Below are 18,105 nucleotides of genomic sequence, written 5' to 3'. Positions count from 1 at the left end.
AGAAGGCAGTGGAAAAATTTATGAAGATATTATAGCATTGAATTAAAAAGGGGAAAAGAGACAAAAAAACTTGGCCTGTAGATCCCCGGTTTCACTTTCCTTATAAATGAAAAAGCGCCCTTGAAAACCAGCGCTCTCGGCAGGATTTTGTAATGTTGCAAGTCTCCGATCTCGTAGCAAGCATGTTAACTTCTCGATTACGACTACGTTATTGGTTAGTTAAAATGACAAATTGTGACAGTGTAAATAAAAAAGGGCGCAACACAATTTATATAGGTTGTCTTTTTTGTATTGTCTTATTCATATCGCATCTGCCGTGTCTCTTACTAATTACTCGAATAACTTGTAAATTCCGCTCCATTCTATAGTCTCGTGAAACATTGTGTGTTTTGAATAAGTTGTTTGTGAATGATGCGGTGCAAATGAATGAGTTATAATCTAAATAAACGGCGATAAAGACCGGGAAGAGAACTGTGCTATTAATGGAAATATAAGAATGAATGAACGGAATTCAGATGTCGAGTCCCTGTAGTGGAACAGCGGTCTAAGGAACAGACCTTGATAATTATGCTCACTATGTGGTCGACATCCCCAAGACTTCCTTAGAAATTCAGAATTTCGCCATTTCAAAGTATATATTTTTAAAATCGGTTATTTAAAACTTTGTATCAACGCAACGGCGTGGTTATTTAGCATAGATGAATTTGGTGATAGAGAAATGAATTGAAGAGTTCATGCCTCGAAAAAAACCCAACCAGGAAATTAGTGTAAGCGAGATTCGAACTCTCGCCCAAAGGCAGCCTTGAAATACAGAGTGAATCGTATGTAATGTCATTAATTTCAGGTTGTTATTCTTTGAGATATTTCAGATAAACAGCTTTAATAGAATTTTGCTCGTTTTTGCTCCGTTTTCCAGATAAAAATTATTTTATATGAACCATTTGATACCGTCTCCTGTGAAAGCCATCGATTTAATTCTGAATAGGGTAAAGGATATAGTGATGGGCACTTTAAGTTGCATTAAAACAAATATCTGGTTGAAAACATACAATTTTTTTAGATATTGTTATCTTTTTTTTCAATATACACCAGAATGAATTTACTATTGTGTGTCACAAGAAATAATTGACAATAATATGTCTGATCTTTTCGAAATTACATCAATGTTCAAATGGAAGAAAAACATAGTAATTGGCAGTCGAGCATCTAACTCGGGCGTAGAGCAGATGCAGGAGTAGATTTTGAAACTTTGAGGGACATCATATATCTTATTACATCATTAATTAAAGTTATAAAATTTATAACTCTTAGAATAACTCTTCTCGGGTTCTCAGCCAGGTGAGTTAGAGATTAGCTAATCTCCAACTCACCTGGCTGAGAACCCTAGAAGAGTTATTCTATATCAAACGCCGGGAAAGCCTCAAGTCATGCATTTATAACTCTTGTACGAAATAGTAGGAGTAGCATTGTGGTCTAAGGCCATCATGCCTAAGACTCGCGTTACCAAAAAAACCTGAAAACCACACCACAATCCAAGAACCGTGAAAGTATACTGAAGAACAACACCAAAATCCAATAACCTTGAAAGCCTATTAAAAACTGGCCCACAATCTAAGAACCATGAAGACCTACTCAAAAAATACACCACAATTCAAGAATCGTGAAAGTCTACTGAAGAAACCACACCACAAAGCCTACTCAGCCTACAACGCGTCAAAATCTACTCAGAAATCACACCACAATCCAAAAATCTTAAACGTTTACTAAAAAAAACTACACTACAAACGAAGAACCACGAAAGCCTATTAAAAAAAACCACACCACAATCCAAGAACTGTGAAAGCCTACTTAAAAAAAACTATACTACAATCCAAGAACCGTGAAGTACTACTCAAAAAATCGCACCACAATTCAAGAATCGTGAAAGCCTACTAAAGAAAACCATACCACAAAGTCTACTGACCTATAAAGCGTGAAAGCTTACTCAGAAATCACACCACAAAAAATAAGATTGAAAGTTTACTCAAAAACTACACTACAATCCATGAACAGTGAAAGCCTATTCAAAACCACACTACAATCCAAGAACCTTGAAAGTCTACTTAAAAAAATGTATACCACAATCGAAAAACCGTAAAAACCTATTGAAAAATCACACCACAGTCCAAAAAACATGAAAGCCTACTCACAAACCACATCACAATCCAGGTACTGTGAAAGCTTCCTCAGAAACTACACCACAATTCAAGAACTGTGAAAACTTACTCAAAACACAACAACAGAACACAAGAATCTCGAAAGACTACTCAAAAACCACACCACAATCTCTAAGAACCATCTAAACCTACTGAAAAACCACACCACAATCGAAGAACCTTGAAAGTCTACTTAAAAAACTATACCACAATCCAAAAATTGTGAAAGCCTACTCAAAAACCACACCACAATTCAAGAACCGTGAAAGCCTACTCACAAACTACATCACAATCCAGCGATCATAAAAACTTGTTCAGAAACCACACCACAATCCAAGAACTGTGAAAACCTACTCAAAAACCACAACAGAATCCAAGAATCTTGAAATACTCTCGAAAATCACAGCACAATCCAAGAACCGTCTAAACTTGCTCAAAAACCACATCACAATCAAAGAACCTTGAAAGTCCACTTAAAAAACTATACAACAAACCAAAAACAGTGAAAGCCTAATCAAAAACCACACCACAATCCAAGAACCGTGAAAACCTACTCACAAACTACATCACATTCCAACGACCGTGAAAACTTGCTCAGAAACCACACCACAATCCAAAAACTGTGAAAACCTACTCAAAAACCACAACAGAATCCAAGAATCTTGAAAGACTTTCAAAAATCACATCATAATCAAAGAACCGCGTAAATTTACTCTGAACCCATATCACAATCCAAGAACCATGAAAGCTTCAAGTTTTGTAAGAATTTGGTCTGTTTATAATTACCTTTTTGGAGTTCTAATTCCATTTTGTCGCTCTAGTATACACAATAGTTAAAGCACAAATTTAACACTGCATGGAAACCACAGTTGTTGAATGAAATAAATTCTGGGACATGATTACATGTTTGTACTTGTCCATGTAACTTTTGTGTATGTATACTAATCCCGCGGTATAGAAATCCTGCTGTGTATTAGGTAGAGAAGAAAGTTAAGATATGAATTTTGTCCAGGGTACGTTTTGTCGAGCCGAGCAAGAAAGAAGTTTTACAGCTTATTGAAGTGGTCTAATAGCATAATTTCTAATGTATTGTAAGAATACTTAATTTGTGCGCTTTGATAAATAGCCTAAAATTTATATGGCTGATATAAATAGTTTTCAAAAAGTTGTGAAGTGTCACTTATATCCTTTTTCAACTCGTCTATAATATTGTAACAGGAAGGATGTGGTATGGAGATACAGCCGTTTGAGCGGAAGAGGCAGAGAGTTAGATAGAATAACCGTGAAGTTGGACATTCCAAGTACGTTTTGTGGCTAAGGCATAATATTGTTAATTATTTCTACTCTATCCGCATTTGTCTTTTCCTTTCAAGAAAATATCGTCCTTTATTTCTTACATAGCCTACTTCTTGGCATTTGCACCCTCCGTGACCCTACGCGCACCGTTACATATCTCATTTCCACAAATTATGCATTACGAATATACTTTCGTATAGGCCTACAACCTGCAGGAATGTTAAGATAGGCTAAAAAAATAGTTAAAATCAAGGATTTAGAAATAAGGAACAAATTAAACATATTTTGAATTAATGATTAGATAAAACAATACAGAAATAGTAATTGGATTGATCATTTAGATAGGATTGACCATACCCGAATTCCTGAAAATTATACATACGTAATCCACACCTGTGGAGTAACGGTTAGCGCGTCTAGCCGCGAAACCAGGTGGCCCGGGTTCGATTCCCGGTCGGGGAAAGTTACCTAGTTGAGGTTTTTTCCGGGGTTTTCCCCTCAACCCAATATGAGCAAATGCTGGGTAACTTTCGGTGTTGGACCCCGGACTCATTTCACCGGCATTGTCACCTTCATCTCATTCAGACGCTAAATAACCTAAGCTGTTGATAAAGCGTCGTAAAATAACCAATTAACATAAAAAATAAATTTGTACATACTTATAAGCAGTGCCGTTTTAACGCATGACGCATAGGCGAGGGCTTCGAGTTATAAAGAAGCCTGAAAATGATGACACTGACAATAACAATAATACTAATAAATATAGGGCCGAATTCATAGTCAACACTTATCGTAAGGAAACACTTAAGCAGTTGCTTATAATAATTTCCAATTCATAAATCCCACTGAAGTGAACACTTATTCAAATAAGGTAGCTTGTCAGCTTACTCAAGTGTTTCCTCATATGCATTGTAATCAGCTGATTCGGTATACAATAGATGATGATTATGATTTAATTTAATTGATTGAGTTCTGTAATTAAAATGAAAATGAGTTTCGGCAAGCAAAAGATATATCAGAGGTATGGAAAACCCTTTAGAGATGTATAATGATCAACAATTTAAGAGGAGATACCATTTCGACAAGAACACTGTTGTGAATATTCTGGTATCTCTCATTTCAATTCACAATACAACCATGAGGCTTACCGATTTCGCCAGTGCTGAAAGTACTGGTTGCTTTGAGATTTTATGATACAGCAGCATTTCAGGTAGATTTAAGTGGCATTTTTTTTTGGAAAAGTATTCACGTCCCAACAAAGTGTTATTTGCATTTTTGTTTGTATTCTACCCAAAAAATAAGCTGTTAAAATTTGCGTAATTATATCATTTCCACTTTGTTTAGAATAAAAGTAACTGAAAAATAAATGAAAATGATTTACTTACAGGAATATTTCCGGAGTTTACATTACACTCAACTGCAATTTTGTTCCATGTCAGTTTCTTCTTTTGGAGAGAACAATTATCAATTTTTTTTTACTTTCGACGATATCTCTATATTTCATAACTAGTTATCTTAGCTCACTTCTTTCTTTTCTGTAAAATGCTTTCTGGACATCTTGTATAATTTTTAGCTCTATAATATTTACTTCTGTATTTGTGTATGACAGTAATGCCGATTTAACAATTTGAAGGCGCTGGAAAACAATTGAATGTAGGAAAGCGCTCACGTCTAGCCATGTTGCCATATTTCTTTCGATGTCAAGGGAATGCTCAGGGCATGTGAATGAGCAGCGTCTCTGCAATACGATCTGAAATAAGTGCTAAGGAAATGCTCATTACTTAAGTGTTTCCTCATTTTATAAGTGACGACTATGAATTCGACCCATAGAGTCAAATCAAGTATTAATTTTGGAGCAAAACTTTACTTATTGAACAATAATGGTGCTAGGTGCTTAGGAAAATATTTGGAGCTAAGAGAGATGTCTAAAGTTACAGGAGAATGGATGTGCATATTCAATTTTAATAAAACAATTGTTAAAGTTAAAGCTACTTTTTGACTCTCCCTCGTAGGTTATAAAATCTCTTTCCAAAATAATATAAATAGTAGGCCTAATGGTAGACTAAAATTGTATCAGTTTAGATTATAAAATCTCTAAAAAATTCTAACAAATTCCCGTATCAAGCTGCAAGAAACAAAAAGGGGGGGGGGGGAACCAATGAACAGAGATCGAAAGAAAGTATGACATTCAGATGGCCAGAAGGAAAACAAACATAAAAGTAGCCTATATACATAGAGAAAATTGTTTCTTCTATGGCAGCGTTTCTCAAAGTATGGTCCGCGAGCCACCTGTGGTCCTCGAAGTGTGCCCTTGTGGTCCTTCAAACAAGATAGAAGAAAAAATAAAATTCAAACGAATTGCGTATCACACTATAGCTTAAAATCTCAGAGTTTGGAAATGACACATGGCAATCGAATTTAACTTTTTCTCCCAGTACTGACATTTTATGAAATTTATTACCCTACCCGTCTATCGACTTCCCACTCTACTCTCAGCAACAAAAGAGAGATTTAAAGCACTATACACGTGATGTTTCTCGCCATCTTTCCCTTCACATCTGGCGCCGCGCCTGTAACCCAGCCAGGGATCACCCGAATTCATAACAGAGGACCAAAGTACCGAACCTTAATTCAATTTTAAAATATAAGTATACTGGTATCAAAATATGCTACGAAAATTATAAATTTGCTTTCCAAGGGAACAAGAGTGAGGTGGTCCGCGGAACTGTTCCGACTTTAAAAAGTGGTCCCCACTTCAAAAAAAAAGTTTGAGAAGTGCTGTTCTATGGTAATTCAGCTGTTGACCAGACGTGACCAAGCGTGGCCTAATGTGTCCATACATTTTCGGTAATCGTGATCGGAGATAATCGCGATAATGGTAATCACAGCCTAGTAGGCCTATATACAGTCACGAAGCTTGAATTGTGAGGGTGCTAGGAACAATAGACTGTACCGGTACTATTTCGCATTGTCTGTAATGAGGCGATATTAGCGATCCTAGTGGTTAGCAACTATCTATGGATGCATATTTACTACCTATTGAGCTTCGTGACTGTATCAGGGGCGGCTGTACAATAAGAACTGCAGAGCTGCAATTTACCTGTAAATGTAAAACGTGTTTTTATGTAATCTAGTTCATTGTTTCATTTATATTTCCAATTCATTCTCTGTAGGAGCCTTGAACTGCTCGAGAATTTTAGCTGTAGTGTACTTTTCGGATCTGTGATCGGCAGTTCCTGGATCTCAACGTAGGGTAGTCGGTAGCAGAAAACTTGTTTCCTTCACCCTCCCATAAGACTGCATTAGAGCTGCAACCGAAGCAGCTCTCTCCGAATATACAAAAGAACCGCCAACACCCTCATCTCTTTATGCCCTGCGTTAGGAGAGCACATAGGCTTCTGGATTTATTGTATATCATTACAGTTATAGTGTGTTATAGTACCGTGAGTTGTGTGATATGATTAGTCAGTGTGTCTAAGGAAATGTTTTATTTTAAAATGAATGAAATGAAAACCTAAACGACCAACCCTTTTCTAAATTAAAAGAGAAATTGCACAGAGAACTCCCAGCAGACGGAAGTCTGCCGGTAAGGGTGTAGGTTAGAAAAGTTGGCGTAACAAAATTCGGTAGGAGTTAAAAGCGTTCGAACGATAGAAAGTTCCTGATGGTTGTTCATTCAGGTATCAACATGTGGGGCATATCTCCACTACGTGTAGTTGTGCCGGGTGGGAGAGGTGTAGCGCACGAGGTAGTTGGAGTACAATTTCGGGTGCAGAGTCAACTTTGAGAAGACGCTGTAATTACACGCGTTATCCGATTTAGATGCAATAAACAGCATGCGTTTCCTAAATACACTATTTTTCATGCAGAACTGCCAACCTTTGTAACCGCGGGCCGCTACTGGACTGTATATACTAGACCAGACGTCTCCAAAAGCGTACTCGCGAGTAAGCCCCTGAACGGAACCGAAGCCAGTACGTAATGAGCGCGCTTCCCTTACCCATCTCCACCTGTACTGTACTCAATGTTTATGCGCAAACGAAGAGCAGTGGTGGACTGCCATTACCATTGTGTTGGTCGGAGTGTTCCACCGATTTACAATGTCTTCTAATCATGGACGTAGTACATTCAAGGATGAATAGGAAGAGACATATTTTTGTGTTAGTTGGGAGAATATGAAATGCTTAATTTGTTCGAACATTCTTAAGGGTGTGTTAAAATTCAACATGCGACGACAGTACTCGACTCTTCACAAAGAATATCATACAATTACAGGCATGTTGGACATGTGAAAATAATTTATTTTTGGGCTATCTGTATAACTGTTGGTTATACATAATAATTATTATATTACAATACGTTTACACTCAGTTCCGCATGACAAACATATGTTTTTCGTTTAATTTTAGATGAAATGCGTAGGCCTACAAATGTTTTGATTAACATAAAACAAGAAAATACAATCACAAATAACACACGTGTCCTCAGTCTTAAACAAAAAAGCTTCTTGCTAGCTGTGTTCTAACTTGGAGTATTGGAAAATCAATGAAGCCCTTTACAGAAGCATCATTTGTAAAATCGTGCATACAGAACGTTACTAAAATACTGTGTCCAGAACAAAGTCAAAGTTTATGAAAATTAAATTGTTTCCAATTACAGTTCAAAGAAGGAATTTCAAGATTTTACAATCTTGCAATTGAATCTGAAGTCGAAACCACAATTAACCAGTTTGTAGCTTACTCACTTGCATTGGACGAAAGCACAGATATAAATGATAAGGCTCACCTAGCCAATTTCATCCGAGGAGTTAATGAACATGTCACTGTGTCGGAATGTCTTCTAGATGTAATTACAAAATACAAATGGAGAAGATGTTTTCCAGACACTGAAAGGAACGATAGAACAGAAGAGGTTGAATTTGCAATGGCTTGTGTCAATAGCAACAGACGGGGCTCCAGCTTCATAGTATGTCAAAATAATATACAAACGTATGATATTTCTTATTCTTTTGATGTTATTATTTGTAAACATAAGCAGACTGTTGCCGCGATCCGCCACTGATCGCTCCCATCTGTTGAGGTATGAGTCTCTTTACCTTCTCTAGGGTTATAGCGCACTGTGTTCGGCGGGCAGCATCAAGAGCACGAATGGCGGTACGCTTTTTGGAGACCTCTGTACTAGACTGTGGTGTCATGGTGTCGTATTTGCCTGTTGCAGTTACGGGCAGCTGAGTGGCATGGTGGAGCCCGTGTTCGGCGTGCTGGGTGCAGCTGCCGTCTCCCTCGCACAACCCATCCTGCCCTACGCTCTAGCCTTTGCAGCCGGCGCCATGATCTATGTCGTCGTGGACGACATCATTCCCGAAGCCAACTCCTGGTGAGAATTTACCATATTTCATCAATCTTCCATAATGTACTGTATCGTGTCGAAGTGTCAAATCTTAACCATATCATACCGGTTTCAACCTTTTGACATATATTCTTTCGGTCTGAGATATGGATGGTAGTATGAAAACGACACGCGACACTTTTGGACACGCTCATATCTCAGAAACTATACAACCTAGAGCTAAGTAACATATACCATCGTGTAAAGGACATAACTGAGGGGTTAGCTGGAAGAAGGACGTAATTCGAATTACGGCGTTTATCCGTAAAATGGATATATGCGTTCTTTGGCGGCGTTCTACCATCCACCACAATGTTATGCCTCTACTCCCAATAGATTGCAATAGAGAGGTATTATTGAAATGGGTCCGTCTTCCATCTCACTACTGTGGTTCGAGGACCGGCGAAGATAACTGCAAGGGTGTTCGCGTTGTCTGACGAATGTTCTGATCTAGCCTATCTTTCGCCTAATTAAAGGAAATATAACCTTTCTGATGTTGAAAGTATCAGTGAAAATGAATTACATACGGAAAGGTAGAAAACGGAAATGACGCATGCAGGGCTATAAAATGTTAGATCCAGGCTACAATATATATGAATAGTGTCATATTTCAGCAGGGTATAGAATAGTTTTTGTTGATTATCTCAAAACTTTTTCTGAGTTACGCTCTTCTTCCAGCTAACCACTCAATTATGCACGAGATAACATATCCAATTTAAATCCTATCCAAATTCAACCTCGCAAATTTCAAGCGCAGTAATTAAAATAGGTCCCCTAATAGAAACAACAACCATATTTCTTGGCTTCCAAATCGATAATGTGTTAAATTGGGAAAATCATATTAAAGAAAATACCCCCAAACTAAATTCAGCATGTTCTGCTACTAGATCTTTGCAAGAGATAGTAAATATCTTAAAAACAAAATAGGGGAAACTCGGCTAATTCCGCAGTACGGGTAATTCCGCAGTAGTGCATATATGATTTTACTGCGGCTTTACAATAGCGTGAACGTAAGTTTTGAAAGTCTGTAAACAGGAGGCATGTCCTCTGCAGTACTGTAGAAAAAAATCAAGGATATTGGTCGACATCTCTCTCGGCAATACAGTGAAACATCGAAAGTTGGCTGTTTTTCGTGTTTTTCTACACAGCTGTTAGGAAAGTGAGCATTGTTACATATAAATTGTTCCTTTTGTGTTACTTTCATAGTGTATTTCATAATTATTTACTACTGTGGAATTAGCCAAATCTTATTGCGGATTTATCCGCACTGTTGCAGAATTGCCCGAGTTCTTTTTCAACTGTAATGTATGTACAACTAAATATATTTGCATTTTAATAGGTATCTTTATCTTATTTGGTAATGAAAGGTTTCGTCCTTGTCTACATACCTTTATAATATTTTTCAATAAACATTTTGATAAAAATATGATGTATTTACTTCTTAATATTGCGGAATTAGCCGAGTCTCCCCTACAGTACTTTGCATACTTCCACTCAGTAATGAGTTTTGGAATAATATTCTGGGGAAATTTGACAGTGATAGTAAAAGTATATTCCCGCTACAAAAAAAAAAAAAAGTAATTACAATAATACTCGTAATAAGTGCCAAATCTAGGGAATCATGTAGAACCATTTTAAAAAATTACAAATAATGTCCATGGCTTGTCAGTATATTTTTTTCATTAATAATCTTCCTCGTATGTAATCGTGAAAAATTTCTAATTCAACAGTTCGTAGCATAAATTCGCGTAAAAAATGCTTTCATACTCCATCGGCAAGTCTATCGTGCTATCAGAGGCAGTTATGTTTCGGACCAATACGAGTAGACGAGAAGGCAAGCATTGCTGAGTGACGGATTGTATAAGGAGGCATCATAGCTTTCGGCTCTGTCTGGTTGCCTGAAATCTGACGCATAGTGCCTTACTGTGTGTTTGTTTCTAAAGCTGTATAACCGAAAAGGACATGAGTGAGGGTATCTCCTTTCCTATTCCCTCCTCCTTTATGCCCATGGCTGATCTAAACCGTAAAATAGGTCACAATGTGAAAAATAGGTATTTTAGGCACCATAAAACCGCTTCGAAACGTTCTTCTTTGATACTAAACATGAAGATATTTAATTAGTTTTAGTTTATCGATACAGGAAAATAGGCATTTAGCCTAAAATCGAAGGTATACTCATGAGTAGAGCCCGGATATTAGGCAAAATGCCTTTTTTAACCTGAGTGTATGTATGAAAGTTCTATTAGAGATAAACAAGTTTCCACACATTTTTATTTTGCCTTTTTTTTCCTGTTTTAGCTCCCGTTGCCTATTTTAAGGTTAAATGCCTTTTTTGAGCCTGTTTACGTCGTTATTGTACATTTTCTATATTTTTAATGTATTTAAAATAAACCGCACATAAATTATATCAAAAAACAAAAAAGAACGGTTATACAAATTAAAAATATATATTCACCTCACACAAATATTTGCTGAGAATCTTATTCTCCAGCAATACATATGTTTCCAAGAAGTCGTAAACTTTTCTCTCCTACTGATTCCATCTTTTATGCCACTTAACAAAGATGTTCAGTGCTCAGGTCACTTCGGCGTTTACCAGCAAAAGGGGATGAGGGAAGTATTAAAAGCAAGTCTCCAGGTCCCGTTACTGTTGCCGCTTGCACGCACAAGTCTCGCGTACTTTGAAATCTCTAATCCCTTCTCACACCCCTCTTTTTGAGATAATACCCAATCTGTTTTTCCCGATCTCTGAAAGAAAGTAGAGACAGTCCTTTTGAAATAAATTGTTTTAAGTTTGCTCCAATCACTTCAGTAGAAGTAAAAAGATCTTTTTCCACCATGAAAAACGTTCTCTCTGACAGGCGGCTCACTATGACAGTTGACAACTTAAAAAAGCATCTTGCTGTGAAATGTAACCAAGGAAAGTGAGTACCGTATGGGATAGTTTATTAAGTATTTGTCTATTTTTTGTCTGTTTCCATGAATAATAAATGCCTGTTTCACTACTATTTTTAGTGCCCATAAGCCTGCCTGTTTTAACCAAAATAAATGCCTAAACATCCGGGCTCTACTCATGAGTCATGACATATGAAGAGTTCGCGGGAAAAACGATAAATGTCACAGTTTTGTTAAGGTTGATGTCATTATCTAATTCAATGGATCGCTACAAAATTTAATGTTGTTCTTATGAAAAATGGTAAAAGGAGAATTATCACTACGAATACAGTAATCCTGTCCTTTATTTTCTATAGAAACAGCACTACTTCTTGCAGTTATAGACTCAATTAGATCTTTATCTAATCCTTAACAGAAATGTGACATTCATCGTTTTTCCCGCGAACTCTTCATATTCAATAATTTTCTAGTTCTCGTTTGGTTCTTGTACTGCAGAAAATTATTTTACAAAAAAAAAATATGTATGGGGTTATTGTGTTTCTTAACATTAGGTTAATTTCCACTTATTAGTTTGTACATATTGATGCAAAATTAGTTTCCGATATGTCTAAGAGGCACAGAAGAATGTTTTTTATATCTCGAACAAATGGCGCAAGGGGTCAGCATTGCACTTGCAATGCGTTAGTTTCAATGGTTACGAAACTGCGTGTAGAAAACATACCGTTAAGTGTCTCAAATTAAGACTGCGATACTCCTGATACAATCAGACGTTCACTGAAGTGAAGTGACTTCGATCTGAATTTTTGGGGAGGGGAAGAATCCTCGTGCTTGCAGTCTTTTGTATATTGTCTACAGCACATTGTTGTCATCCCCAGAGCACCTGCTGCCCCACATTTTATTGCACAGCTGCAGCACGCAACAATCAGTAGCAGGTGTGCCAACCCCAATGTTACACGTTTTTTTAGAGACAATAAAGTTTTCTGGGGACCGTGTGCCAACAGTTACGAACTTTAAATTCAAAACTCTATCACATCACACGTAGAAGTATTAATTTCACTGGCGTAAAACTGCTATGAAAGTTTATGTACACTTTCGCTGGTATAAATTTAGTAAAATTCAAAATTTAATTTCTGTATATCCGGAATTAATTTTGTACTGTAATTTGTTATAGTGATTACACAATACTTATACATTGATAAACAAAGTTTGTCATCCAAACAGTTTTTATTGTTAAGGGTAATTACATTTTTAATTTAGGGGGTGCAATTTGTGCAGGAAAGTTTGATTTACCTTATATCTTGTAGTATTTTCAATATTTTGTACTACTTCTCTGTTTTTTCAAGTTATCTGTGTTGTGTGACATTCTGAAGTGCCGTCCACACCTGTGGAGTAACGGTCAGCGCGTCTGGCTGCGAAACCAGGTGGCCCGGGTTCGATTCCCGGTCGGGGCAAGTTACCTGGTTGATGTTTTTTCCGGGGTTTTCCCTCAACCCAATACGAGCAAATGCTGGGTAACTTTCGGTGCTGGACCCCGGACTCATTTCACCGGCATTATCACCTTCATATCATTTTCAGACGCTAAATAACCTAAATGTTGATACATCGTCGTAAAATAACCCAATAAATTAAAAATTCTAAAGTGCCTTTTTTTATTAACAGATAATTTTCTTACAGCGTATTGTAAACCGTAATTAAGTAAGTATAACTGTCACAAAGGTTCAGGTCCACTAAACCTCTTTTTAAGTTCAGCAGTTGATCGTATCCGTGGTAAAAATTGTGGCCGGAGAGTGATGTTGATCTATCATATAGTGCTGATGGCTTGAAAACATAGACTGTAGACGGACTTCTTTTTCTTACTAGCAATACTTCTGTTCCTTATGCCTTTGGATATTAGACAGTGAAAGGAGAAAACGATTAAGATTCGATTTTGCTGAGTTTATATTTCAGTGTATGCATTAATATTTAAAACAAACATAAAACTAAACCAAACAAGAACAGAAAAATCTAACGTTCGTCATATTATAACCAACAATGGCCAAGAGTCGAATCTACGACTATTCGTCCCGGAAAAATCGTACCAAGACAATTCGTCCCAAACTGTCACAACGCGTTTTGATACCGCTACAAGATTTGTACCGTGACAAATCGTGCCAAAGTATTTGTCCCAACGTATTTTAGTCCCACGTTTGTGCCAGATAAGTCATAAATATTCCCAGTTGACTGTCGGCATTGGAAGACAGGAGCCACCGTCTGCCGTCCTTATCAATTTGAAGAGTCCACTGCAAGAATGATGAATGTAATTTGGAATACATTTTGCAGGAGAAGCAATTGAAAGTTTGAAATGCTTAGCGCTCAAAGCTTAACTGTGATTTTCCGATCATTACTGGACAATGACTATCAGTGTTAATGCCATATAACTCTGTATGTACATTCTATATGTCTTAAGCTATGTATTGACAGTCTGGGTTCATTTTCGACAAGAAATAGACATCCATCATTCTTGCAGTGGACTCTTCATTTGGAAACGTTCTGGTATGATTCCAAATCGTCCAGGAATTTAGGATCGGGAGGTAAATTTTCTTTACGAACCCTTTGCACCAAACGATTTATGGTTGATTTTTTTTTAAGTACGTCTCACTTGACACCTCACTGACATGATGATTCACTATTGAAGATGTTGCTTCGTTGGATGACTGCGCTCACTATTTGATCTCTGCTAAAAATCTGATTGCTCTGCACTTGCCCCAATTAGAAGCATGCGTATGATCACTTTCTTTTAGAACTTGGTGTGACCCTACTTCTAAATGAACTCTAGCGGAACATTTTCCTCTTCTTTCACATCTCCATCCTGTTTTCTCCCTTCCTTCCCTATGCTTGGTGTACAAATATCCTTTCCAACTTAATTTGGTTTCGCCTTTCTGAGATATGGTGAGATGTGGACGTTCCATGATGTTTAACCAGTTTATACAACGAATTTTGATTTTGTTTTCAATTTTCGCCTTGGGACAGTGGTACATCGTAGATTCGGAACGAAATATTCTTGGATAAGTTTCTCGTGGGACGAATTCTTGGGACGAATTATCGCGGCACATATTTCCCGATACGATTTACATATTTCCCAGTTTGTATTCCTTCAATTCCGGTTTGCTGTTGGAGATGCCTGTGTTTGCTCTAGGCATGTTCAGCGCGGGCATTTCTAGCCTTTAAACGAGGTGCAACAGTGACGTAGAATCACTTTAAGCGTATGCCTGCCTGAAATTCTGAGATTCTACCTCACTGTTGTCACTCTCTTCTGCGAACTTTTGGAGAAAGAACTAAGGAAGAGACTAGTGAAGTACTTTGAGTGGAGTGTAGCATTGTATGGGGCGAAAACGCTGACATTGCGACGAAGTGAAGAGAAACGAATAGAACCATTTGAAATGTGGATATGGAGAAGAATGGAGCGTGTGAAATGGACAGGCAGAGTAAGAAACGAAGCTGTGTTGGAAAGAGTGGATGAAGAAAGAATGATGCTGAAACTGATCAGAAAGAGGAAAAGGAATTGGCTGGCTGTTGAGAGGAAGCTGCCTACTGAAGGATGCACTGGAAGGAATGGTGAACGGGAGAAGAGTTGGAGGCTGAAGAAGATATCAGACGATAGACGACATTAAGATATATGGATCATATGCGGAACAAAGAGGAAGGCAGAAAATAGGAAAGACTGGAGAATGCAGTGAAAGACTTGCCCTTGGGCAGAACACTATGAATGAATTAATTAATGTTGTACTCGTTTAAAGTCTATAAGTGTCCGCGCTGAACATGCCTGCAGTCAGTGATGTCAGATGGAGGGAAATTTCCCACATTCTGGGGAAAAAACTGGCACATTGAGGGGGGGAAAAGGGAAATTTTATTCCAGAGAGGGAATTTTTTTAACACTTTTGACAACTTTTCCAGTTTCATTTCACAATATTTCATTTCTCGTTATTCCTTAGCATTTTTCAACAAATTCTAGTATTATGAATATTGAATATTGTTCGACTGTGTCAAATAAAAATTACTGGAAGGATTTGGTCCGAGGAAAGAGAAACAGTAGTGCTGAAATCAGGAAGAAAGAAAATCGTTGCTTGAGTCAAAATATAGTACGACCAATCGTTCAGCCGTCTTACGTCATTCTTGACAATCGCAGAACACATGCAATATCATACCTGCCAATCTATGAGTGACAAAATCTGGAGATGAGAATTTTGTACTGGGTATGCCTTAGCAATGGAATGAAACGTAACATTAAACACGTTGATGCGAGATGTTTTCTACAGTATATGATTCAATAATTTATGAAATACTGTAGTATATTTTCCTTCTGAAATTCTCGCATATTATGTTGGTAATTAGGATTAGTATGATCTAATATTAAAATTTATTTTCTTTGGCAACATGAAATTCATTGCGACCAATAGTTCAGCCGTCTTACGTCATTCTTGACAATCGCAGAGCACATGTAATATCATACCTGCCAATCTATGAGTGACAAAATCTGGAGATGAGAATTTTGTACTGGGTATGCCTTAGCAATGGAATGGAACGTAACATTAAACACGTTGATGCGAGAGGTTTTCTACAGTATATGATTCAATAATTTATGAAATACTGTAGTATATTTTCCTTCTGAAATTCTCGCATATTATGTTGGTAATTAGGATTAGTATGATCTAATATTAAAATTTATTTTGTTTGGCAACATGAAATTCATTGCTTCAACTAAACAGTTTACGATTCACGAGACCTAACCTAAAAATGTAGTTTGATCACATGAAATGATTACAGTCTATACAAAACTAGAAATGTATTGACAGTTCTCTCTCGCACACGCAGAAAGGGAGCGACGTTGTGATGTCGGAACTAAGCAGCTGACACAAAATCGTAAACTCATAAATTTGTATCATACGGTAGTCTTTGACCAGACTAATATAATGATAATGATGATTATGTTTATAATAATAATAATAATAATCAACACTTCGGAACAAAGCACGTACTCGCTGCGAAACAGTTGGCAACGTCGGCCTGTTGTCATGGTGTCTAATTGGCTAGTTTGAGCGGTTGCCATGGTGACGCTTAGAAGCCGCTGAACTGTCAGTACCTTTCTAGTTTTGTATAGACTGTAGTACGAATTCCGAAAACAGAACACCACTTTAAAATGTAGGCATACAGCTTACTTAAAATACTTTCAAGCACTTTCTTTCTTGAAGAAGTCGCTACCATGCTATTTCCTCTCTTGAACATTTTAATAAAGATCTAAACACGAAAGAATTTCATTAAAATGTCAAATATATTTACATACATGTTTCATACGAAGTAGGTCTATAAGTTGTTTCTTATTTAATTACACTTACCTCAGTATATAGTTGAATTGGAATCACAACAAAAACAGAACTGAATTTTGTATTGATATTAATATTAATACCGGTATTACTATTTAATTATTAATTCACAAGCCTAGGTACTTGCATTTTCATCAGTTGACTTTACTGCAAATCGATGTTATTACTGTCATCATAACAGTTAAAAAATGACTGCCACTTGTAGTATTTGTCAGTACCCGAAATTCTAAATGAAGTTGGTAAAAGAAAATTCAACCTGAGAGCTACAAAATCACTATAATCCACTAGCATATGCAGTAATAGTGAGAAAATGGTTAGGTTTCACCCTTAGGGTATTAAGTAAGCTGACCCGGACTATACTGTGCTCCAACCACGAGAAAGTCTCTGCCGGGTGAAACGGAGCGGGGTAATGCTGTGAATGAGTGTTGACGTCATAAGATGTCATAAGGTCACACACGTGGGTACTCTTATCTCTATTGGCTAGCTCTCACAGCACAAACTATAACATTGATACAGACATATTGATACTAACCTAGTTACAAAATTAGATCACAGTTAATCTCCTGGTCTTTTAATCTCTTCATACAGGAAATAACATATGCAGGAGAGCGCATGGTTTTTAAACTGACGTTATAACGGTAATATTATTTATCTACTTGCTCCAATAGATGACGCAATAGTAAGCACATTCCTTTCACGGTTGATCTCCTGGTTGGAGAACAGTATGAGATTTCGAGAACCATGACTTGTCCTTACTGATGACGCAATATTGGTTCGTTTGTCAGGTTTTTCATGTGTCTTTTATTCTCTTGCAGCACAGTGACTTGAGTGGAATATACCATTACCGTAGCGTTCATTTTATCTACCGCTAGTGAAATTAACCCCTTCAGTCCCGAATTTATATTAAAAAAAATGAAAAAAGAAACTGGTCACATAATCATTCTGGGGATCCAAAAATTCCAAATCAAGTC

General features: G+C 37.1%; 1 protein-coding gene across 2 annotated transcripts in view; it reads left to right on the top strand.

Annotated features, from left to right (window-relative positions):
• Zip48C (Zinc/iron regulated transporter-related protein 48C) overlaps positions 1-18,105 on the top strand; it is a 403,382-nt gene that overhangs the window by 312,896 nt on the left and 72,381 nt on the right. For both annotated transcript variants that reach the window (XM_069845972.1, XM_069845971.1), the window contains one exon: positions 8,709-8,867. In XM_069845972.1, coding sequence (XP_069702073.1) covers positions 8,709-8,867 — 159 coding nt within the window. The remainder of the gene's footprint in view (positions 1-8,708; positions 8,868-18,105) is intronic.

The sequence above is a fragment of the Periplaneta americana genome, chromosome 14 (assembly GCF_040183065.1).
Source record: "Periplaneta americana isolate PAMFEO1 chromosome 14, P.americana_PAMFEO1_priV1, whole genome shotgun sequence".
Lineage (NCBI taxonomy): Eukaryota > Metazoa > Arthropoda > Insecta > Blattodea > Blattidae > Periplaneta > Periplaneta americana.
Note: the sequence above shows the minus strand (reverse complement) of the source record. Positions and strands in the feature narration are given on the sequence as shown.